The 18,856-nt window shown below is 47.4% G+C and overlaps 1 protein-coding gene across 2 annotated transcripts; it reads right to left on the bottom strand.

The window, feature by feature from the left end:
- Positions 1–2,333: 2,333 nt before the first annotated feature.
- Positions 2,334–17,947, bottom strand: Taf12 (TATA-box binding protein associated factor 12). 2 transcript variants are annotated; one of them, XM_051171015.1, is made up of 7 exons: positions 17,805–17,928; positions 11,150–11,234; positions 9,835–10,086; positions 7,557–7,634; positions 4,284–4,398; positions 3,255–3,343; positions 2,334–2,552 (listed from the first exon to the last, which is right to left on the bottom strand). In XM_051171015.1, the coding sequence occupies exons 2-7, from the start codon at positions 11,219–11,221 to the stop codon at positions 2,517–2,519; spliced, it is 642 nt and encodes a 213-aa protein (XP_051026972.1). In that variant the 5' UTR covers positions 11,222–11,234; positions 17,805–17,928; the 3' UTR covers positions 2,334–2,516. The 2 variants fall into 2 exon arrangements, 1 of the variants encoding a protein (XP_051026972.1); XR_007833412.1 differs by lacking the exons at positions 2,334–2,552; positions 3,255–3,343; positions 4,284–4,398; positions 11,150–11,234 and having other exon boundaries at positions 7,536–7,634; positions 17,805–17,947.
- Positions 17,948–18,856: the final 909 nt, after the last annotated feature.

The raw sequence follows: 18,856 nt of genomic DNA, 5'->3' as shown, positions 1-18,856 counted from the left end.
TCCTTGCAATAAGCCTGTGTTCTTAAGACGGTGACAACTACTACTAAACAAACACGAGAGTAACCAGGGCTGGGGAGACAGCCAGGTGCTTCTCTTCAAAGCATGGGGACCTGAGTTACCTGAGTTTGACGGCAGAACCTAGATAAAAATGCTGGCCGTGGTGGCACACACTTGTAATCCCAGTGCCACGGAGGTGGAGACAGGAGAAATCTCTGGGGCTCATGGGCCAGCCAGTCTAGCCTAATTGGTAGGTCTGAATCCGAGGAGAGACCCAGGCTCAAAGTAGGGAGGTGACACACCTGAGGATGACAACCTGAGGTGTTTCTCTGGCCTCCGCAGACACATATGAACATGCGTATGTGAGCGCACACACACACATGAACATGCATGTGTACACGGTTGGTGTAGAACATGTTATACCTAGAAGACTATGCCCCACAACCACGATGCTCTCCAACACAACCCCTCCACACTGCCATAGTAGCAGAGGCAGAGCAGGCCACAGCATCTTGGCTAATGCAATCCTTCCCATGTCTCAACAGTTAGATGAAGCCACACCACTGAATCCGAGGGCTGTCCACCCATGCGCGCCTTTCTTCCATCTCTCTCTCTTTTTTTTTTGGTTTTTCGAGACAGGGTTTCTCTGTGTAGCCTTTGAATATTTTCGTTGCGGGGATCGAAACCAGGACCTTGCTTACATTAAGCTTAGGTTTCATCCCTGAACTACATCCCTAACTCCAGGCACACTGCCTTCTGTAGACCACTGGGCCTTTGCGCATGCTTCAGTGGTTCCTGTTTCTTCTGAGCAAGGACCGCTCATTGCTGAGACCGACACGACAGGCACTGCAGCACCGCATTCCCTTTCTTCCTCCTCCAGCCCTGTGAGCCCGGCCTTTGCAGCGTTTGCCTTTCTCTGATGGCAGTGCACCCTTGGGTTCTTTTCACTCCTTATTGTGGCTCTTGCCTAGTAGAGGTGTGGGCACAACTTACAGAGACATGAACAGCCCTTGGGGTGCTGACAGACTGAGACAGAGGAAAGCCACCTACCTGCCACACAGCCCATCAAGAACTGACGTCTCTTGAGTACCTCACTTCTGTCCATTGTGCTTCCTCAATTCCCTTGTCCCTTTCTGTCCTCAGCAGAGGACTCAAGAGTCATTCCAGATTCCTTGGCTGTTGGAGTCAGCGACATGTCTGTCAGGACTCAGTGGGAGCCTTCTGCTGTCTGATGGCAGCAAACAGAAGGAACATCTTTGAGAGCATCTTCCAGAGGCAGCAGGTTCTGGAGAAAGTTTAGATCCTCCAACATCCTCATCCTGGTGCCAGGCCACAGACCAAGGCGCTCAGGGTCAGGCGTGACCAGTGAGGAAGCTGCCTGTCCCTGTACAGGCTCTCCAGACTGAAACTCTCAGGTAAGAAAACAGCGACATCAGCCTGGCCTTTGAACTCCTCACCCAAGAGATCTATGAACTGTGTCCGACCTTGGACCAAAGGTAGGTGTGCCCGTGCTGGAGCCCCCGGGTGGAGCAGCCACCCTCCCGAAGCCCCCAGACCCTCACAATCCACAAGGACTGTGCTGGGTGTGGGTCAGGGTGATGTCTTGGAAGGACACTCTGGTCTAGACAGGCCTGTGCTCCTCTGATGATCCCAGTAACAGGACTTTCCCCAAAGCTGTTCACATGCTTCCTCAGGGCCAAGGATGAACATAATCTTCTATGGAACTCCAAAGACGTCCAAAGGGGCTCTAGGAAGCCAGATGTGGTGACGCACATCTGTAGTCTCAGCACACTGAGAAGTGGAGGCAGGAGGGTCAGGTCAAGGATAGCCTGCCTCAAAACACCAAAAAAAAAAAAAAGTCCTAGGGACACTAACATTATCAAAATTAGAATGGTTATTTATTTGGGGCTTGGCGGAGTTCACCCTGTCTGATGGCAGAGAAACTGCTCCAACTCCTACTGCTGGTTTGTTCCTCTGGAGTAAAACAGTGGAAAATCCCTGACTGGTTCTCCTGTATGAAGCTCTGCCTGTGCTGCCACCTGCTGACTGCCGTGCTCCCAGCCTTGCTTTCAGCTGTGCACCCTGTGTCTTCAATTAATAACTTTATTCTGGAAAAGCAAATCAAGTTCATATTCATATAAACACTGACATTACAAAGTACAGGGACAAGGGGAAGGAGGAGTCATACCCTCTACAAACCTGCTAACACTGTCTCACCCAACACGACCAGAGCGTCCTGCCTACAGTCAAGCACTTACATAATAAACCACAGGCAAAGTCTTCTCCAGGAGACACGCTGCTGCTCCTGGAAGCGGCAGGGAAAGGGGACCAGAAGGTGGGGTAGGAGCCTTTATTCTTTTGGCAGATCTTCTCAGTCATTATAGATATTGCTGCACTGTTAATAAAAAATATATGCTTCTCTGTAAAGCATTAAAAAAAAAATCCAAGGATGAGATGGCTGAGGTCTCAGCTCAAGTATCTCCAAATGCATGTCGTCCGTTCCCTGACCGCTCCCTGTGTTATTTCTTGGTGGTTTTCCGAATCAGCGCCATTCTCTGGAAGGAGAGAAAATGGGCAGTTAATGTGGACCCGAGTCAGGAGCTTTCCAGAACATCCAAATGCTGCTAGCAAGTAGCAAGGTCTACATTAGAGGAGCAGCAGGCAGGTCGAGAGATGCTCACAGAGACCACTGGGCCCACTTCATGGACCAAGAGACCAGTGCTGCTCATCTGGGCCTGTCATGCTCACACGCTGCTCATCTCCCCAACAGAAAAGGTGCCAGGCTCGTCAAAAGGCCAGTGCCACTACTGGACCAGTGGCAGGGATAACTGGTTCTTAGTCAGAAATGATGTCCTGACGCTATCAAGAAGGTCAGTGGACGGCAGCGACCATGGGACATAACCCAGAGTATTAGGCAGAGTAGCCTGGGTACCTCTCAGCACGAGCCCAGCGTACGTCTTCCTCTGACCTGGGTGGTGTATGGTATTTAAACTGGCTCACTCTAAGGTGTGGAAGCAGGTGGGCACACCCACAGGAAATCTGGAACCAAGAGCTTTCAGTGACACCCAGTAGACCTGAGAGAAAAACTGAAAGCTCACTTGCAACAGCACAGCCCGAAGGAAACTGTGACTGAGTTGTCTCTGACCTCTGGTGCAGTGAAGCTGGCTGGGCAGGGGACAGATGCTCCAGAGGGCAGCTGTGTGTGCTCTCGGAGGTACAGTCCGAGGGACCAGTCCTGGCTGTTCCAGGCTCCTCACCTGTTTGTGAGCTTCTGTGGTACAAGCTTTTTTGTAGGGTCTGATTTCCTCGGAGCCGAATCCTGGGATCCACATGTTCCACTGGCGCTCTGCAAGGAAGACAGCAGCATAGGCTGAGGCTCCAGCCCGAAGGGCAGTTCCACTGCACACGGCTCAGACAGACTGGGGCTCCGGCTTTGCAGCATGTGGCCTCTCCAGGGCTCTTTATTGTTTTTGGCACAGGGCTTAGTACACACTGGGCAAACACTCTACCACTGAGCTATACCCCCAAAATCCTTTAACCCTTTTTGAGACAGGGTCTCTCTGTGTAGCCTTGGCTGTCCTGGACTCACTTTGTAGACCAGGCCGGCCTGGAACTCACAGCAATCCACCTGCCTCTGCCTCCCGAGTGCTGGGATTAAAGGCGTGTACCACCACACGCGGGTTTTTTTGTTTTTTAGTATGATTTATTCATTTTATGTGCACGAGTGTTTTACCTGCATGCACGTATGTGTATCACATGCAAGCTTGTGCCCAAGGAGGCCAGAGGAGGGTGCTGGATCCCCAGGAAATGGAGTTAAAGATGGTTGTGAACCACCATGTGGGTGCTGGGAATAGAACCAGCATCCAGTTCTGAATGCTCAAGAAGAGCGTCCAGTGCTTTTACCCTTGGCTCCTGAACAGAAATTTAGAGATTTTATCATTATATGTTTAGTTGTGGGATAGGCTTTTTCTCTTCAGTTTATAAACGTAATCTGTAATTCTTCAGGTTACCTGCAAGGAAGACTTTATGATCCTCAATTTATAAAAAGGGAGACAGACTCTCAGAAACCAAGCAGGAAGGCTAAGGTGGTCCAGATGGAAAGAATGTTTAATCTGATGCCCTGGGGCATCCCCCTACCACAAAAGGTTTTCTCTACTCTGTTAGATGCTGCTTCTGAACGTAAATCCCAGGCCTAAAGGTCCTGGAGTGAAGGTTTCTCTGACATTTGCCCTGATGGTTCTATGGACTAGTCACAGAGATACCTCGGGAGAAATAAAACCACATACCTAGATGCAGCTGGACATCTTTCACCTCCAGGGTGCTGGACTTGCGATGCCGAGCAAGCTGGCAGGCTGCTGTCACCACACTCTCGATGAAATCATCAGCGATCTGCAGCAGCATCTGGAGTGGGGAAGTGGGAGAGAGTAACCATGCCACTGGCAGGTGAGGCTCCTGTTGCTGGGACAACTAATGTTTCCTGAGTCACATATTTAGCCAGGCTTTCTCTTAGTAGGCCTGGAATCAGCATCTGGGATAGGGGATGGGGAGTGAAGAGGACAAGAGTTTCACAAGCAGCTCGTGCCTTTCTAAGGATGTCTTCCGTTCTGCAGTCTCTGGCCCGTGCTTTCTCATAGAGTCATGACATAAGTGTGATCCCTAACTACTCACCCCTGTCACCACATGAAGCACTTGGCATTTCTATCCCTTTTCTTACAAGTCTCCTGTGTAAATATGATACATGGATTTTATCACATAAACAATTTCTCCTAACCCCAGATAGCCCCCCGCCCTTTTTTAGCCCTTAGACAGGGTCTCACTGTGTACCTCTGACTGTCCTGGAACTCACTATGTAGATTAGCCTGACCTCAAATTTATAGAGATCCACCTGTATCTGCCTCCCAAGTGCTGGGATTAAAGACATGTCACCACACACAGCCTGTCAGACAGGATCTTATGTAGCCTGGCTTGGCTTTGACCTCCTAATTCACCTGCCTCTACCTCCTAAATACTGGGATTATGAGGATGTGACTTCATACCCAGTTTATCCTCAATCGTTTAAAAATTTTGACTTAAGGGCTGGAGAGATGGCTCAGCGGTTAAGAACACTGACTGTTCTTCCAGAGGTCCTGAGTTCAATTCCCAGCAACCACATGGTGGTTCACAACCACCTATAATGAGATCTAACACTCTCTTCTAGCCTTCAGGGGTACAAGCAGGCAGAGCAGTGTATGCATAATAAATAAATAAACAAATCTTTAAAAAAAAATGTTTTTTTGACTTAAAGATCTCATTGTTTATTTTTGAGTAAAGTTTCACTGTGTGGCCCTGGCTGGCCTTAAACTTAGAGAGATCTGCTTGTTTCTACCTCCCAAGGGGTAGGATTAAAGGCATGAGCTACCATGCCTGGCTAATTGTGTTTTTGAGACAGGGCAACCACAGCTGGCCTGGAGCTCACTCTAGGACTGCTTCTATCTCCCAAGTGCTGGGGTAAAGGCATGCGCCACCACACTTTTATGTATGGGTAGGTGCCTTAGGAGAACAGAAGAGGGCATCAGACCCTCTAGAACTGGGAGCTGCAAGTGGCTGTGAACTGCCTGGCCTGGCTGTGGGACTCAAGCTTGCATGTATGCCCGATGAAGACACCAAGTGTCCTCCTCAATCTCAGCCTATTTCTGTGAGGCAGTGTCAAACTCTAGGCATCTGCCTGTGGCTGCTCCTTGTAGAGCTGGGGTACAGGCCCAGTGGGACGCCCAGCTTCTTGCACTGGGGCTGCGATCTGGCCGCTAGCCCTCATACTTGTGCAGCAAGCCCTCTAACAGCCTAGGCCTTTACCCCAATCTTTAAAGGAAGACGCTGACCGAGACCAACCTGCTCACTGCTGTGTAACTAGAGAGCAGTAGAGGCAGGATTCAGCCTAAGGCTTAATTAAAATCCTAAACTCATATATATATAGTCATATATATATATATATAGCTTTTGTTTTTGTTTCATTTTTTGAGACAGGCTTTCTCTGTGTAGCCTTGGTTGTCCTGGACTCACTACGTAGACCAGGCTGGCCTCAAACTCACAGTGATCCGCTTGCCTCTGCCTCCCCAGTGCTGGGATTAAAGGCGTGCGCCACCACCACCCAGTTTATATATTTTTTAATTTATTAAATTTTATTATTCAGATTACATCCTGATTGTTATCCCCTCACTTGTATCTTTCTGTCTGTTGCCACCTCCTTCCCTCTTTCACCTTATTCCCCTCCCTTAGACCTGTGACAGAAGGGGACCTCCTCCCTCACCATATGATCACAGCCTGTCAGGTCTCATCTGGATAGCCTGCTTCCGCTTCCTCTGAGTGCCACCAGGCCTCCCCAGCATGGAGAAGTGATCAAATAGGGGGCACCAGAGTTCATGTCAGAGTCAGCCCCCACTCTCCACACAGCTGTGGGATGTGCTGTCCACTGGCTGGTTCTGGATAGGAGGTCTAGGGTTACTGCATGCAGTGTCCTTCTTTGCTACAGCAGTTTGTGCACGCCCCTCTGCGGCCAGATCTTGCAGGATTTATCTATTTTTTTAAAACTCTGCGTTCTCTCTCTCTCATGTGTATTATGTATGGACGTGTAACCTACAGTACACCTGTTCCTGGTGCCTGTGGAGGCTTGGTGTCAGCTCTCCTCAAGCTATAGTTACAGACAGTTGTAAGCTACCATGTGGATGTTGGGAACTGAACCTAGGTCCTCTGGAAGAACAGCCCTGCATAAAATCCACTTTTATTTAAAAACTTTCTTTAGATTTCTGTTTTTGTTTTTCGAGACAGGGTTTCTCTGTATAGCCTTGGCTTTCCTTGAACTCTCTTTATAGACCAAGCTGAGTCAGAGATCCCCCTGCCTCTGCCTCCTGAATGCTGGGACTAAAGGTGTGCACCACCATGCCTGGTTAGATTTTTAAATTTTATTTTATGTTTACAAATCTTTTGCCTACGTGTACATATGTGAATCATGTGTGTGCCTGTATCTACATAAGTGAGAAGAGGTCATCAAATGCCCTGGAGCTGGTGTTACGGATGGTTGCAAGCCACCATGTGAGTGCTGGGAACCGAAGCAGTGTCTCCCTCAAGAGCAAGTGCTCTAACACACAAAGGCACCTCTGGCCCCATATTCCTATGTTTTATGTATCCATGTAGGCGTATGCGTATGCCTCATGTGTAAGGATGCCCCAGGAGGCCACACTGGGGGTCCTCTGGAAGATCAGTAAATGTTCTTAACTGCTGATCCATTTTCCCAGACCCAAAGTCTCTGCTCTTAACCGCCACGCTGTATCAACCCCAGAGCGCACTATCATGGGTCCCCGCCACGCTGTATCAACCCCAGAAGGCACTGTCCTGGGTCCCCGCCACGCTGTATCAACCCCAGAGCACACTGTCGTGGGTCCCTGCCACGCTGTATCAACCCCAGAAGGCACTGTTGTGGGTCCCTGCCACGCTGTATCAACCCCAGAAGGCACTGTCATGGGTTCCCGCCATGCTGTATCAACCCCAGAAGGCACTGTCGTGGGTCCCCAAGTCCACCTTACTTCTTCCACATCTTCATCCAGCTGCTCGTTAGGATCCACTTCTCTTACTAGGTCTTGTAATTTCTTCTTGGTCAATACCTAAAATGAATTTGGGGAAGATTTTTCATAAGAATTAAGGAAGCAAATTTCATTACTGCTACAGAAGACAGGCTATCAAGTTGTTGGATTTAGTTTCATTCTGACAGCCCTACCTGGTGCTACAACTACAAAGGCACACTCCAGACAGAAACTGCCAAGGGGAAGAGAGTGAGAGCAGTTTGGAAGGAGAAGGGAAGCGTGGTTTGGAGGAGAGGTCAGCATCTGACTGTCAGGCAGTGAATTCAGCTTCCTCTTTGGCACTCTTCTTCCCTGCTCTGCATAGAGCAGTGAGCAGTCCTCTGATGGCCACACCCTGCACCCTTTGTATCTGCTGCCTTTCCACATGTTCTTCCTTCTTCCCACAAGCTCGGGGTCAGGGTTCTCCCTTCTGATGCTTTCCTAGCCCACAGGTAAAGGACCCACCCCCTTGTCCTTCTCTGTATTCGGTGTATCCTTCCGGCACTGTGGAGGTTTATAAACTTGCCAGTATTCCACTTAGAAGGCTAACGCACGAGCTGGGCGTGGTGGCGCACGTCCTTAATCCCAGCACCTGGTGGGCAGAGGCAGGGAGATCTCTGTGCTACAAAGTGAGTCCAGGACAGCCAGGGCTACACAGAGAAATCCTGTCTTAAAACAACCCCCCAGAAAAAATGGCTAACAGTTTTATGAGGGCAGCCAACATGTGGTCATCTCTAATTACCTAAATAATGTGTAAGTAGCTGGAATTATCACCCCTCTTTTCTAAGGAAAGTCATGTTACATCCAGATAACAGTAGAACATGGGGGGGGGTGAAGATTCAGTTTAATTGTAGATTGCTTGTCTGGCTTGAAGCCCTACAGCAGATCCCCAGTATCAGAGAGAAACAAACGACAAACCCCAGTAAATAAAGTGTGTTCTCCATGCCTTATTGTGAGATAGGGCCTCACTATATATAATCCTGGCTGTCCTGGAACTCACCATGTAGCCCTGGCTGTCCTGGAACTCACCATGTAGATCAGGCTGTCCTGGAACTCACCATGTAGACCAGGCTGTCCTGGAACTCACCATCTAGCCCTGGCTGTCCTGGAACTCACTATGTAGACCAGGCTGTCCTGGAACTCACCATGTAGCCCTAGCTGTCCTGGAACTCACTATGTAGACCAGCTTTGCACTCAGAGGTCCGTCTGACTCTGCCTCCTGAGTGCTGAGAGTAATAAAGACTTCTCTTTACAGTGATTTAGGTGTGTGTGTGTGTGTGTGTGTGTGTGTGTGTGTGTGTGTGTGTGTGTACATGTGCCACAATGCATACATGGAAGCAAGAGGATAACTTGAGGAATTAGGATCTCTCTTTCCACCATAGATTTGGGGAATGAACTCAGATTATCAAGCTTGGCAGCAAGTGCATTTCCTGGCTTAAGCATTTTGCGGGCCCTCTGTTTGAGACAGGGTCCTGAACTTGTGTTGTAGTAGAGGGCGAGGAGCTCCTGACCTTCCTCCTACTGCCTCCCAAGTGCTGGGACTGCTCTTCTGCAACAGCCTGCACAGTCAACACAGGACGGTCCTGCTCAGCCAGCCCTTCCCCAAGCAGCCTGGTGGTCCTTCTACCCACTCCCTCCAATGTCTCCCTCTCTTTTCTATCCAGCCTACAAGAGCCTTGTTGCTCGGGAAGGGTGGAATCAGGGTCTTAGGTACAAAGAGGGGAGCAGATTTTACATTCACTGCCAAAATTAATGGCAGCAGTAAGATAAACTACCAGAAGGGACAACTGAGAACACTCTTATTTTAGGAATAAGGAGCCCATTTACTGTATAGATAACCCATAAAACATCTGCTGTTGCTGAGTGTGGGGGTCACTCCTTTAGTTCCAGTGCTTGGGAGGATGAGGCAGGAGGATTGCCCATGACTTTGAGGCTGGCTGAGTTCCAGACACTCTGGACTACAGACTAAAAACACTAGCTCAACAAAACAAGACCAAAAACCCAGCCACCTGCCATATGAAAGTTTGTTATTGCATGTGTTTATATGAATATACATATATGTGTGACATACATGTATATCAGTGTAAAAACTGATACTATAGATAATAATTCAATAAAGATGCTATTCCAGAGGGGAAAGACCTTCTTCAACAGAGAGTGAGCGTCTAACATATCCATTTCTGTATATATTACAAACCCAAATTAGAGACAGGGTCTACAAGGAAGAAAAGCTAGGAGGTACCTGATTGTTTTCAGGGCTAAGACGACCGCCTGTCCCAGGAGTGCCTGGTATCTTTACCACAGTGGTGCTATTGGCCATGGAGCCTTGTGGAGGGGTGCTGGCTGGCTCTGGTTTTATAGATGAGAAGTTGGAGAGGTTGATTAGGGCTGAGGGGCCAAACTGGTTCATAATCTGCCGAGCTTTGGACTTCAGCTCATAGAGCTTATCAAGATCCTGTTTCTTTTTGGCGCTGTGAGGACCAAGGCCAATCAACTGGAGAAGGAAGCAGAGACGCCAGAATTACTCCAGACACCTGCAGTAGTGGGTGAGTTTTGAAAGCAACATGAAATTTGTCAGACTTTGAGTCTTATCTGGAAGGGTGACCTCTTGATGGCAACATTAAAGTGGAGGGAATAAAGAATGTTCATTGCTCTCACCTGGGTTTCAGAAACATGTTATCTCCAAAACTGAAATGAAACAGTTCACAAAATTGAAATAAGGAAAAGCAAATGAAAGGAACACCCTTTTTGTTTGTTTTTCTTTTTCTTTCTTTTTTTTTTTTTTTTTTTTGGCTTTTCCAGACAGGGTTTCTCTGTGTAACAACCTTGGCTGTCCTGGACTCACTTTTGTAGACCAGGCTGGCCTCGAACTCAGAGATCCACCTGCCTCTGCTTCCCGAGTGCTGGGATTACAGGTGTGAATCAGAGAAATGAGCACTCTTATTTACAAAAATAAGCTAGAATAAGCAAGACATTTTTTTTTTTTTTTTTGGTTTTTCGAGACAGGGTTTCTCTGTGTAGCCTTGGCCATCTTGGACTCACTTTGTAGACCAGGCTGGCCTCGAACTCACAGCGATCCGCCTGCCTCTGCCTCCCGAGTGCTGGGATTAAAGGCATGCGCCACCACGCCCGGCTAAGCAAGACATTTTTAAGGAACTTATACAAGCAGAATACTGGGCTATGTACTTAACATGCATTATTTTTAAGTATCAAATGTTAAGTTCAGATAAACAGAAGCACAATCACACACGTGACACTCAGTCACAAAGCTTACGACAACCATTAGTTCACTCTCAAAACATGCTTAAGTCTACGGCAGGGCTCTGCCCAATACATACAGCTTTTAGCAACTGTTAAAAGCTCTGCTTTACCAATAAAGAACAATTTCCTTTCTGTGTTTTAGCACTCTTCAAGGCATGCTGAGACCCTTGCCTAAAGCAGCCACAGCCCCTAAGTCACAGCACCACTAGGCTGACTCTGTGGACACTAGCTGTGGTGTCAAGGCCAGAAGCACATTCACAAGTTCTGCCCACAGTGGCTTCAAGGAGTTTACTTACTGCTATCTGAGTGTCTAGGTCTTTAATTACATCAGCAACAGCTGTAAGCCCGCTGTAATGAGAGGCAGCCATTTTCAAAAGCTACCTGTAAACAAACACTAGCATCAAGTACCACCCTGGCTGCAGAAGTAAGTATTCCAGTTATATAGCTTGGTGCAACCTCACCAGCCAGGATCCGGCTGAAGATGCAGCTCAGTGGTAGAGTACTTGCGTAGTATATGTGAGGCTGTGGGCCTCAAAACTCCGTAAAGACAGTACTGTAAAGTCCTCCTGAGGCAGGAGGATCTTGGGTTTGAGGCCAGAGTCAGCTATTCAGTAAGCTATTTTCACCCATAAACAACAACAAAATTATTATTATTATTATTATTATTTTTGGTTTTTCGAGACAGGGTTTCTCTGTGTAGCCTTGGCCATCCTGGACTCACTTTGTAGACCAGGCTGGCCTCAAACTCACAGCGATCCGCCTGCCTCTGCCTCCCGAGTGCTGGGATTAAAGGCATGCGCCACCACACCCGGCTCCCCAACAACGAAATTATACACTGTATGGTTGGGAATTCAATTAAATCACCAAGTCTATCCTCCCTCAGGTCATCCGCTGCAGTTGAGCTGGGGCGACAGGAGAGTGGCATGCCCTAACAGCTTTTCTTTTGTCAGCCTGGCCTACAGAGCGAGTTCCAGGATAGCCAGGGCTACACAGAGAAACCCTGTCTTGAAAAACCAACCATAAACAAAAACAAAAACCTCAACCCAAACCAAACAACAACAAAACAGAGTCCAGTGGCTACCCTATCACCATACAAAAAGGATCTGGGTTTTCAGAGACGGTAGGTATCAGGCTAGGCAAAGGACCATCACCTCCTCTGGGAATCTGTTCCATTAGCTGTTGTTTTTGGGTGTGATCACTTTTCACAGTGATGGTGGATGTTTCTAATTCCATCACTCAGGAGGTAGGCAGATAGATCTCTGTGAGTTTCAGGCCAACCAAGGCTACACAGGGAGGCCCTGTCTCAAAAAAAAGAAGGAGAAAAAGGAAGGAAAAAGGAAAGAAAGAAGAGTGGGTAACAGGAATAGAGTCAGATTCTATTTAAACAATTTTACTTCTGAAATGTTCAGGATTCTTAATATTGAAACCAGACCCTGGAGTCCAAGGGGACCCTTAGCCTGGTGGCAGAAAAGCCTGTGACTCTGGTGCCTGACGTGACTTAATGGTTGGGTTTTTACCTGGCTACTTCTTTCCAGTTTCCAGCTATGTCTGAGAGCAAAAGAAAAGTCTTTTTTTGTTGTTGTTTTTTTAGTCTGAAGAAAAAACCTCATTTTTGGATAACTGAACTTGTGTAGATGGTTTTGACTTAATAGAAAGACAATGGCTGAGGCTATGTATTTCAGTTCAAGTACCAATGCTGTCACTTACCTATATGGCCTTAAACAAGTTATTCAATACTGTATGTGTGTACATGTTCATATCCATATGTGTACTTATGCATGTGGAGGCCAGAGATTAACTTCAGGTGTAGTTACTCAGGCCTTGGGCACCTTTTTGTTTGTTTCTTTTTTTTTTCTTTTCCTTCTTTTCTTTCTTGAAACAGGGTTTTTCTATGTAACAGCCTTGGCTCTCCTGGACTTACTTTGTAGACTAGGCTGGCCTCGAAATCACAGAGATCTGCCTGTCTCTACCTCCTGAGTGCTGGGATTAAAGACATGCGCCGCCACCGCCTGGCTGTTTATTTTTTTCAAGACAGGGATTCTCTGTGTAATCCTGGCTGTCCTGGAACTCACTCTGTAGACCAGGCTGATTTGAACTCACAGAGCATCACCTGCCTCTGCCTCTTGAGTGCTGGGATTAAAGGCCACCTGGCTCCCTCAATTTCTTTAGCTGAAAAAACAGCAGTCAAGTATGTCATGGAACCTGATAATAAGTGGTTCACTGAGTTTCTGAAATGAAAGGACATGGAAGAATGGGCACAGATCCAAATATTTTTTAATATTATAAATATTCATATCTTCCTTTCTCTTCTAAATCATAGTCACCAAAGTCAGTTTTGTGGGGAGTTTGTTTTGAGGCAGGAACTTGCTCTGTAGCCCTGACTAGCCTGGAACTCAGATCTGGCTGCCTCTGCCTCCAGTGCTGGGATTCAAGTTTAAAAGCATCAGCCATCATGCTTGGGGAGGTTCTTTTGCTGTTTTTGAGACAGGGCCTCATGCTTTGACTGGCCTAGAACACACAACAAAGACAACATTAATCTCACACTCAGAGATTCACCTGTGCTTGCTTGCCAAGAGCTGGGGTTAAAGGTGTCCCCCATCACGCACAGTGCCAAAATCAGTACATTAAAACGTTTTTGCTCATCTTGGTAACTCAGTATATATTGTCCATACACTGTAACCATTCTTTGGGGAGAGGGTGTTTCCAGACAGGGTGCATCATTCCTGGCTGTCCTGGAACTCTCTCTGTAGACCAGGCTGGTGTTGAACCCACAGAAAGCCGCCTGCTTCTGCCTCTCAAGTACTGGGATCAAAGGTGTGTGCCACCACTGCCCGGCTTTTTTTTTTTTTTTTTAATTTCATGTGCTTTGGTGATTAGCCTGCATGTATGTCAGTGTAAGGGTGTCAGGTTTTGGAGTTAGGTAGTTGTGAGCTGCCATGTGGGTGCTGGGAATTGAACCTGGGTCCTCTGGAAGAGCAGTAAGTGTGCCCAACTGCTGAACCATCTCTCCAGCCCCCTTGGTTCTTTCTTTCTTTCTTTCTTTCTTTCTTTCTTCTTCTTCTTCCTCCTCCTCCTCCTCCTCTTCCTCCTCCTCCTCCTTTTTCTCTTTCTTCTTTTTATTTTTTTTTAATTTTCAAAACAAGGTTTCTTTATGTAGCCTTGGCTGTCCTGGACTTGCTTTGTAGACCAGGCTGGCCTTGAACTCACAGCGACCCACCTGCCTCTGCCTCCTGAGTGCTGGGATTAAAGGTGTGCACCACCATGCCTGGCTTGGTTCTATTTCCTATTGTTTATTTTTAGATAGGGTCTCACTGTGTACCTCAGGTTGATCTAGAATTAACTATGGCACAAATGAACTCATGGACAAATTTTCCTGCCTTAGCCTCCCAAATGCTGACATTACAGGCCTGAACCACTAAGGCCAGCTCTTTTCTGAGACAGTCTTTTTGTAAACCCCTGGTTTGCCTGGCACTTGCTAATGGTCTAAATTGACATTGAATCTGCAGTGATTCTCCTGCCTCACCCCTCCAAGTGCTGAGCTTACAGCATGTAACACCATGCCTGAAATATAGAATTTTTTCTATTATATTTATCTTTTGTTTCATGCTAGGGAGGGGCAGACATGGGTCACAGTGAGTATGGAGGACAGAAGACAACTTTGGGGAGTTGGTTCTCTCATTTCACCACGTGGCTCAAACTTAGGTAAGGCTAGGATTGGCAGCAAGCACTTTTATTCTCTGATATCTCACTGGCTTTAATGACTAGAGTTATTTTTGAGCATTTTTATTTATTTGCTTATTTTTTTAAGGAAGAGACTGGATATTTAAGTTAGGGTAAGATATTTTGCCTAGTATGTATGAGGTATGGGTTTGACCTGCACAGGGAGGGTTAGAGAGAGAAAGAAATCTGCAATCCCAGCTGCTTGGGAAACTAGGCAGGAGGATCACTTAAGCCCAGGTGTTCAAGGATAGCCTGTAATTCCAGTACTTGTGAGGTGGAGGCAGGAAGAAATCCAAGATAGTCTTGAGCTAGGTAGTCAGTTCAAGGCTAGCCTGGGCTACATGAGACACTGTTTTTTTTAAAAAAGAAAAGGACCAAAAATATAGTGTGGTGGCACAACCTTTAATCCCAGCACTCGGGAGGCAGAGGCAGGCGGATCACTGTGAGTTTGAGGCCAGCCTGGTCTACAAAGTGACTCTAGCACAGCCAAGGCTACACAGAGAAACTCTGTCTCAGGGGGAAAAATTAAAACAGAAAAGAAAATTGAGGTATTTTGTAAATATAGGGAAGAATGCTGACTCAGCAATAAATGATCACTAACTGAACTATCAAGCTGGGCGCTGTGGTGCATACCTGTAATCCCAGCTTTCAGGAAACTAAGGGAACAGGCTGAATACAAAACTGAGGCTAGTCTGAGGTACATAGCGAGACCCTATCTAAAAAAGGCAACCCCTCCCAAATTAAAATCAACATGATGGTGATATGGGCATGCTTTCCCTCAGACTTTGGTATAAATAAATTCCGATGACTTTTATACAGGTTTCTGATAATAGTACCAGGAGCAAGAGAGATGGGTCAGTGGTTAAGAGCACTTGTTGCTCTTGCAGAGGCCCCAGCTCTGTCCCCAGCATCTAAACAGTGGCTCACAACCCAGTTCTAGGGAATCCACTGTCCTTGACTGAATCAGGCACAGATATATAAGCATATATTGAGGCAAAATATTCATAATACACACAAAAAATAAGGAAGTAGAGGCAGGAGGGTCTCTGTGAATTCAGGGCCAGCCTGGTTCTAAGACAGTCAGGACTATATGAAGAAACCATGTTTCAATGGCCCCTCACAATAAGGAATTAAGGAATAAATAACTAATTAAAGGCCGGGCGTGGTGGCGCACGCCTTTAATCCCAGCACTCGGGAGGCAGAGGCAGGTGGATCGCTGTGAGTTCGAGGCCAGCCTGGTCTACAAAGTGAGTCCAGGATGGCCAAGACTACACAGAGAAACCCTGTCTCGAAAAACCAAAAAAAAAAAAAAAAAAAAAAAAAAAAAAAAAAAAAAAAAACTAATTAAAAACAAAAACTTTCCCCCCCTTTATTTAGTGTGTCCGTGCTGATGTGGTCAGAGGATAATTTTGAAAGTTGGCTCTCTTCTTCCGCCATGTAGCACTCAGGGACTGAACTCAGACCATCACGCTTGGTGTCAATTGCCTTTACCAGGAGAACCATCTCACCTGATCTGTTTTTGTTGCTGTTGTTTTTATGTTTTTTCAAGACAGGTTTGTTTCTCTGTGTAGCCCTGGCTGTCCTGGACTCCCTTTGTAGACCAGGCTGGCCTCGAACTCACAAGAGATCCACCTGCCTCTGCTTCCCAGAGTGCTGGGATTACAGGTGTGGGCCATTGGGACAGCTTCTTTCTCCCTTAAGACATGCTCTTAAGCATATCATCTCATACTGACTTTGAACTCCTGATCTTGCAGCCTCCACCTCCAATGTAATGGGATTACAGGCATGCACCATGATACCTAGCTATGTTTAGCTATAACATCTAGTACACGTGCTGGGCATGGTGGCCCACACCTTTCATCCCAGCACTTGGAGGCAGAAACAGGTAGATCTCTGTGAGTTCGAAGCCAGCCTGGTCTACAGAGCTAGTTCCAGGATAGCCAGGGCTACACCGAGAAACCCTGTCGAAAAACCAGAGACAGAGAGACAGAGAATAATTTCTTCACGCGTGACATTTGTAGTATCTATGTCAATGCCATAATAGGAACCAAAGTAGTAGAAACTGTAAAAATGTCCCTTCTGAGTTTGAGGGTAGAGATTCTAAAAGCATTTATTCAAGGAATTTCAACCAAGCATCTCTTATTTGCTATACATAGGACAGTACTGTATAACCAAATAATTGGCTTAGTGTGATCCTAATCCTTCCTTGGACCCTCTTTTCCTTGAATGTAAAAGAATTCAAAAGCCATCTTTTGCAGCCCTTCCATCTCTGACAGTTTGCTTGTGATGCAGAGTCCTGTGCTAACAGGGGCTAAAAGAAACCGGTTTAGGGCACTTATCAAGTATATAACCGAGTTCAAACTGCTTCCAACTTCGCATCCGATTCACAATAACGAAGAAAAACGAAGATGTTTCATGTGGGTTTTCTAGACTAAGTATCTGACACAAGAAAAAAGCCCCAAAGCAAGAAGCCGAACAGGCAGCGCCAAGAAGTCTTCCCCGGGTATATATGTTTTATCCCTCTGGGTACAGAGAACAGATCGCTAATTTTTTTTTTTTTTTTCAAACCTCCTTCCCTTGGAGGCTGATTTCACAGCCACGATCCCTTAGATCCTCCACTTCTAGGAACTCGGGTCCTCACATCCCTGTCCCTTCAGAGACTCTTGAGTCTGAAAGCCCAGATCTTGTCCCCAAAGAAGACCCAGTCCTCGCTGCCCGTCTCTATCCCCTCTCAAATTCAAATCTTCTCTGTCTGCCTCTGTGTCTCTGGTCCCTAAGTCTTTGCTGCCGGGCTTCTGAATCCTTAGGAGCTGGGACTTTGCTGTCCCGTTTCAGTCTCTTAGGAGCCCGAGTCCTCTCACTGCTCCGATTTTCCTCTCACTGCTCCGATTTACCTCTCTGGAGCCCGTGCCTTCACTCTTCGTTGCTTTCCTACCCTCGCCCTCCTAAAAAGTACGAGGTCCTCACCATCCTGTCCCTCTGAGAAGGCTTTCCCTCACATGCTGTAGAACTTACATCCGTCCCCGTCTCCTAAGTCTCTCTCGGAGTCCGAGTCCCCAACAGCCGCTGCTTCTGCGAGCCCGAACCCCTCAAGTCCCGTCCCAAGAGCCTGGCTGCTCACAGCCCCGTCTCTTCCACAACCTAGTTCTTCCAGCACTGACCCGCTGTGGGTCTGGGTCCTGACGCCCTCCTCCCGCTCTTCGTCCTCAACTGCCAGGGCCCAAGACTCACAGGCAGTAGCGTCTATCTCCCCATGATATGCGGAGACTGCCCCAGTGAAGCTTTCGTCTCAGCAGCCGGTCCGACTGCGCGGCCCTCCCCAAGCACTTCCGGCACCGCTCCCCGCCTCCAACCCGGAAACGCGCGGCTCTTCCGGCCGCCGGGCGCGCGCCTGCCACACGCAGGCGCAGACTTCACTTCCACACGTGGTTGAGCCGTGAGCCTGTCGTCCGGCTTGGCCGGTTGTGTTTTCTGCTGCGTGTGGCTGACTGGTGGCGTGGGCGAGCTCTGGGTCTCTTACCTCGGCGTGAATCCCTGCCCTAGATGTTTCCTTCCGACTCATATCTTTCGCTAGCGTGACCGGTAATCGACAGCCTCGGACGGCTTCCAAGTCGCCATTTTTGGTTTGGTCCCTTTGTCGTGCTATGAGGATGGGACCGCAGTTCCGCATAAATGTGGCTCTCAAACAGCGCAGTTGGCAGCACGAGGACTTGGGTACTCAGGAGGCTGGTTGTTCCTATTAGTTAAATTTCACCTTAACAGTTGAGCCGAGGGTATCTGTGAGGCACTGGTTGTGTGAAATTTAACCTGGGAGATACAGGGTCTAAACTTGAACTGAGAATTCTCACTCTAATGCCCGGGCTGCTCCTGTCTGTAACCGTTAAACCCTAAGCCCTGAGCGTTTTCAGGTGTTTGGTTTTTTTTTTTTTTTTTTTTTTTTTTCCCCCTTATCCCAAATGCGTGTCATGTAAGCAACAGGGAGTTTCAGCATCTGGCAGGATTCTCGGTATAACGGAGAACCCACAAACAAATGTGTATAAATTTGACATCTCAGAGCTATCCACGGTACCTACCCTGAGGTATCAGGAAGAGCTTCCCAGATAGGTTCCCTGACTTTCTATCTCCTCATCGTCATTCTGTCAGCCTCATCCACCCTCTTGGCCCAAGGTCCTAGATGCAAAGTCTTAGTTACATTAAGTGGCAAACTGTCTATAGCTTTCTTTTCTGAATTTATTTTATATGTGTTAGTGTTTTGTCAGCATAAGTGTGTGTGTTCGTGCGCA

The sequence above is a fragment of the Acomys russatus genome, chromosome 29 (genome assembly GCF_903995435.1).
Source record: "Acomys russatus chromosome 29, mAcoRus1.1, whole genome shotgun sequence".
NCBI classification, from domain to species: Eukaryota; Metazoa; Chordata; class Mammalia; order Rodentia; family Muridae; genus Acomys; species Acomys russatus.
Note: the sequence above shows the minus strand (reverse complement) of the source record. Positions and strands in the feature narration are given on the sequence as shown.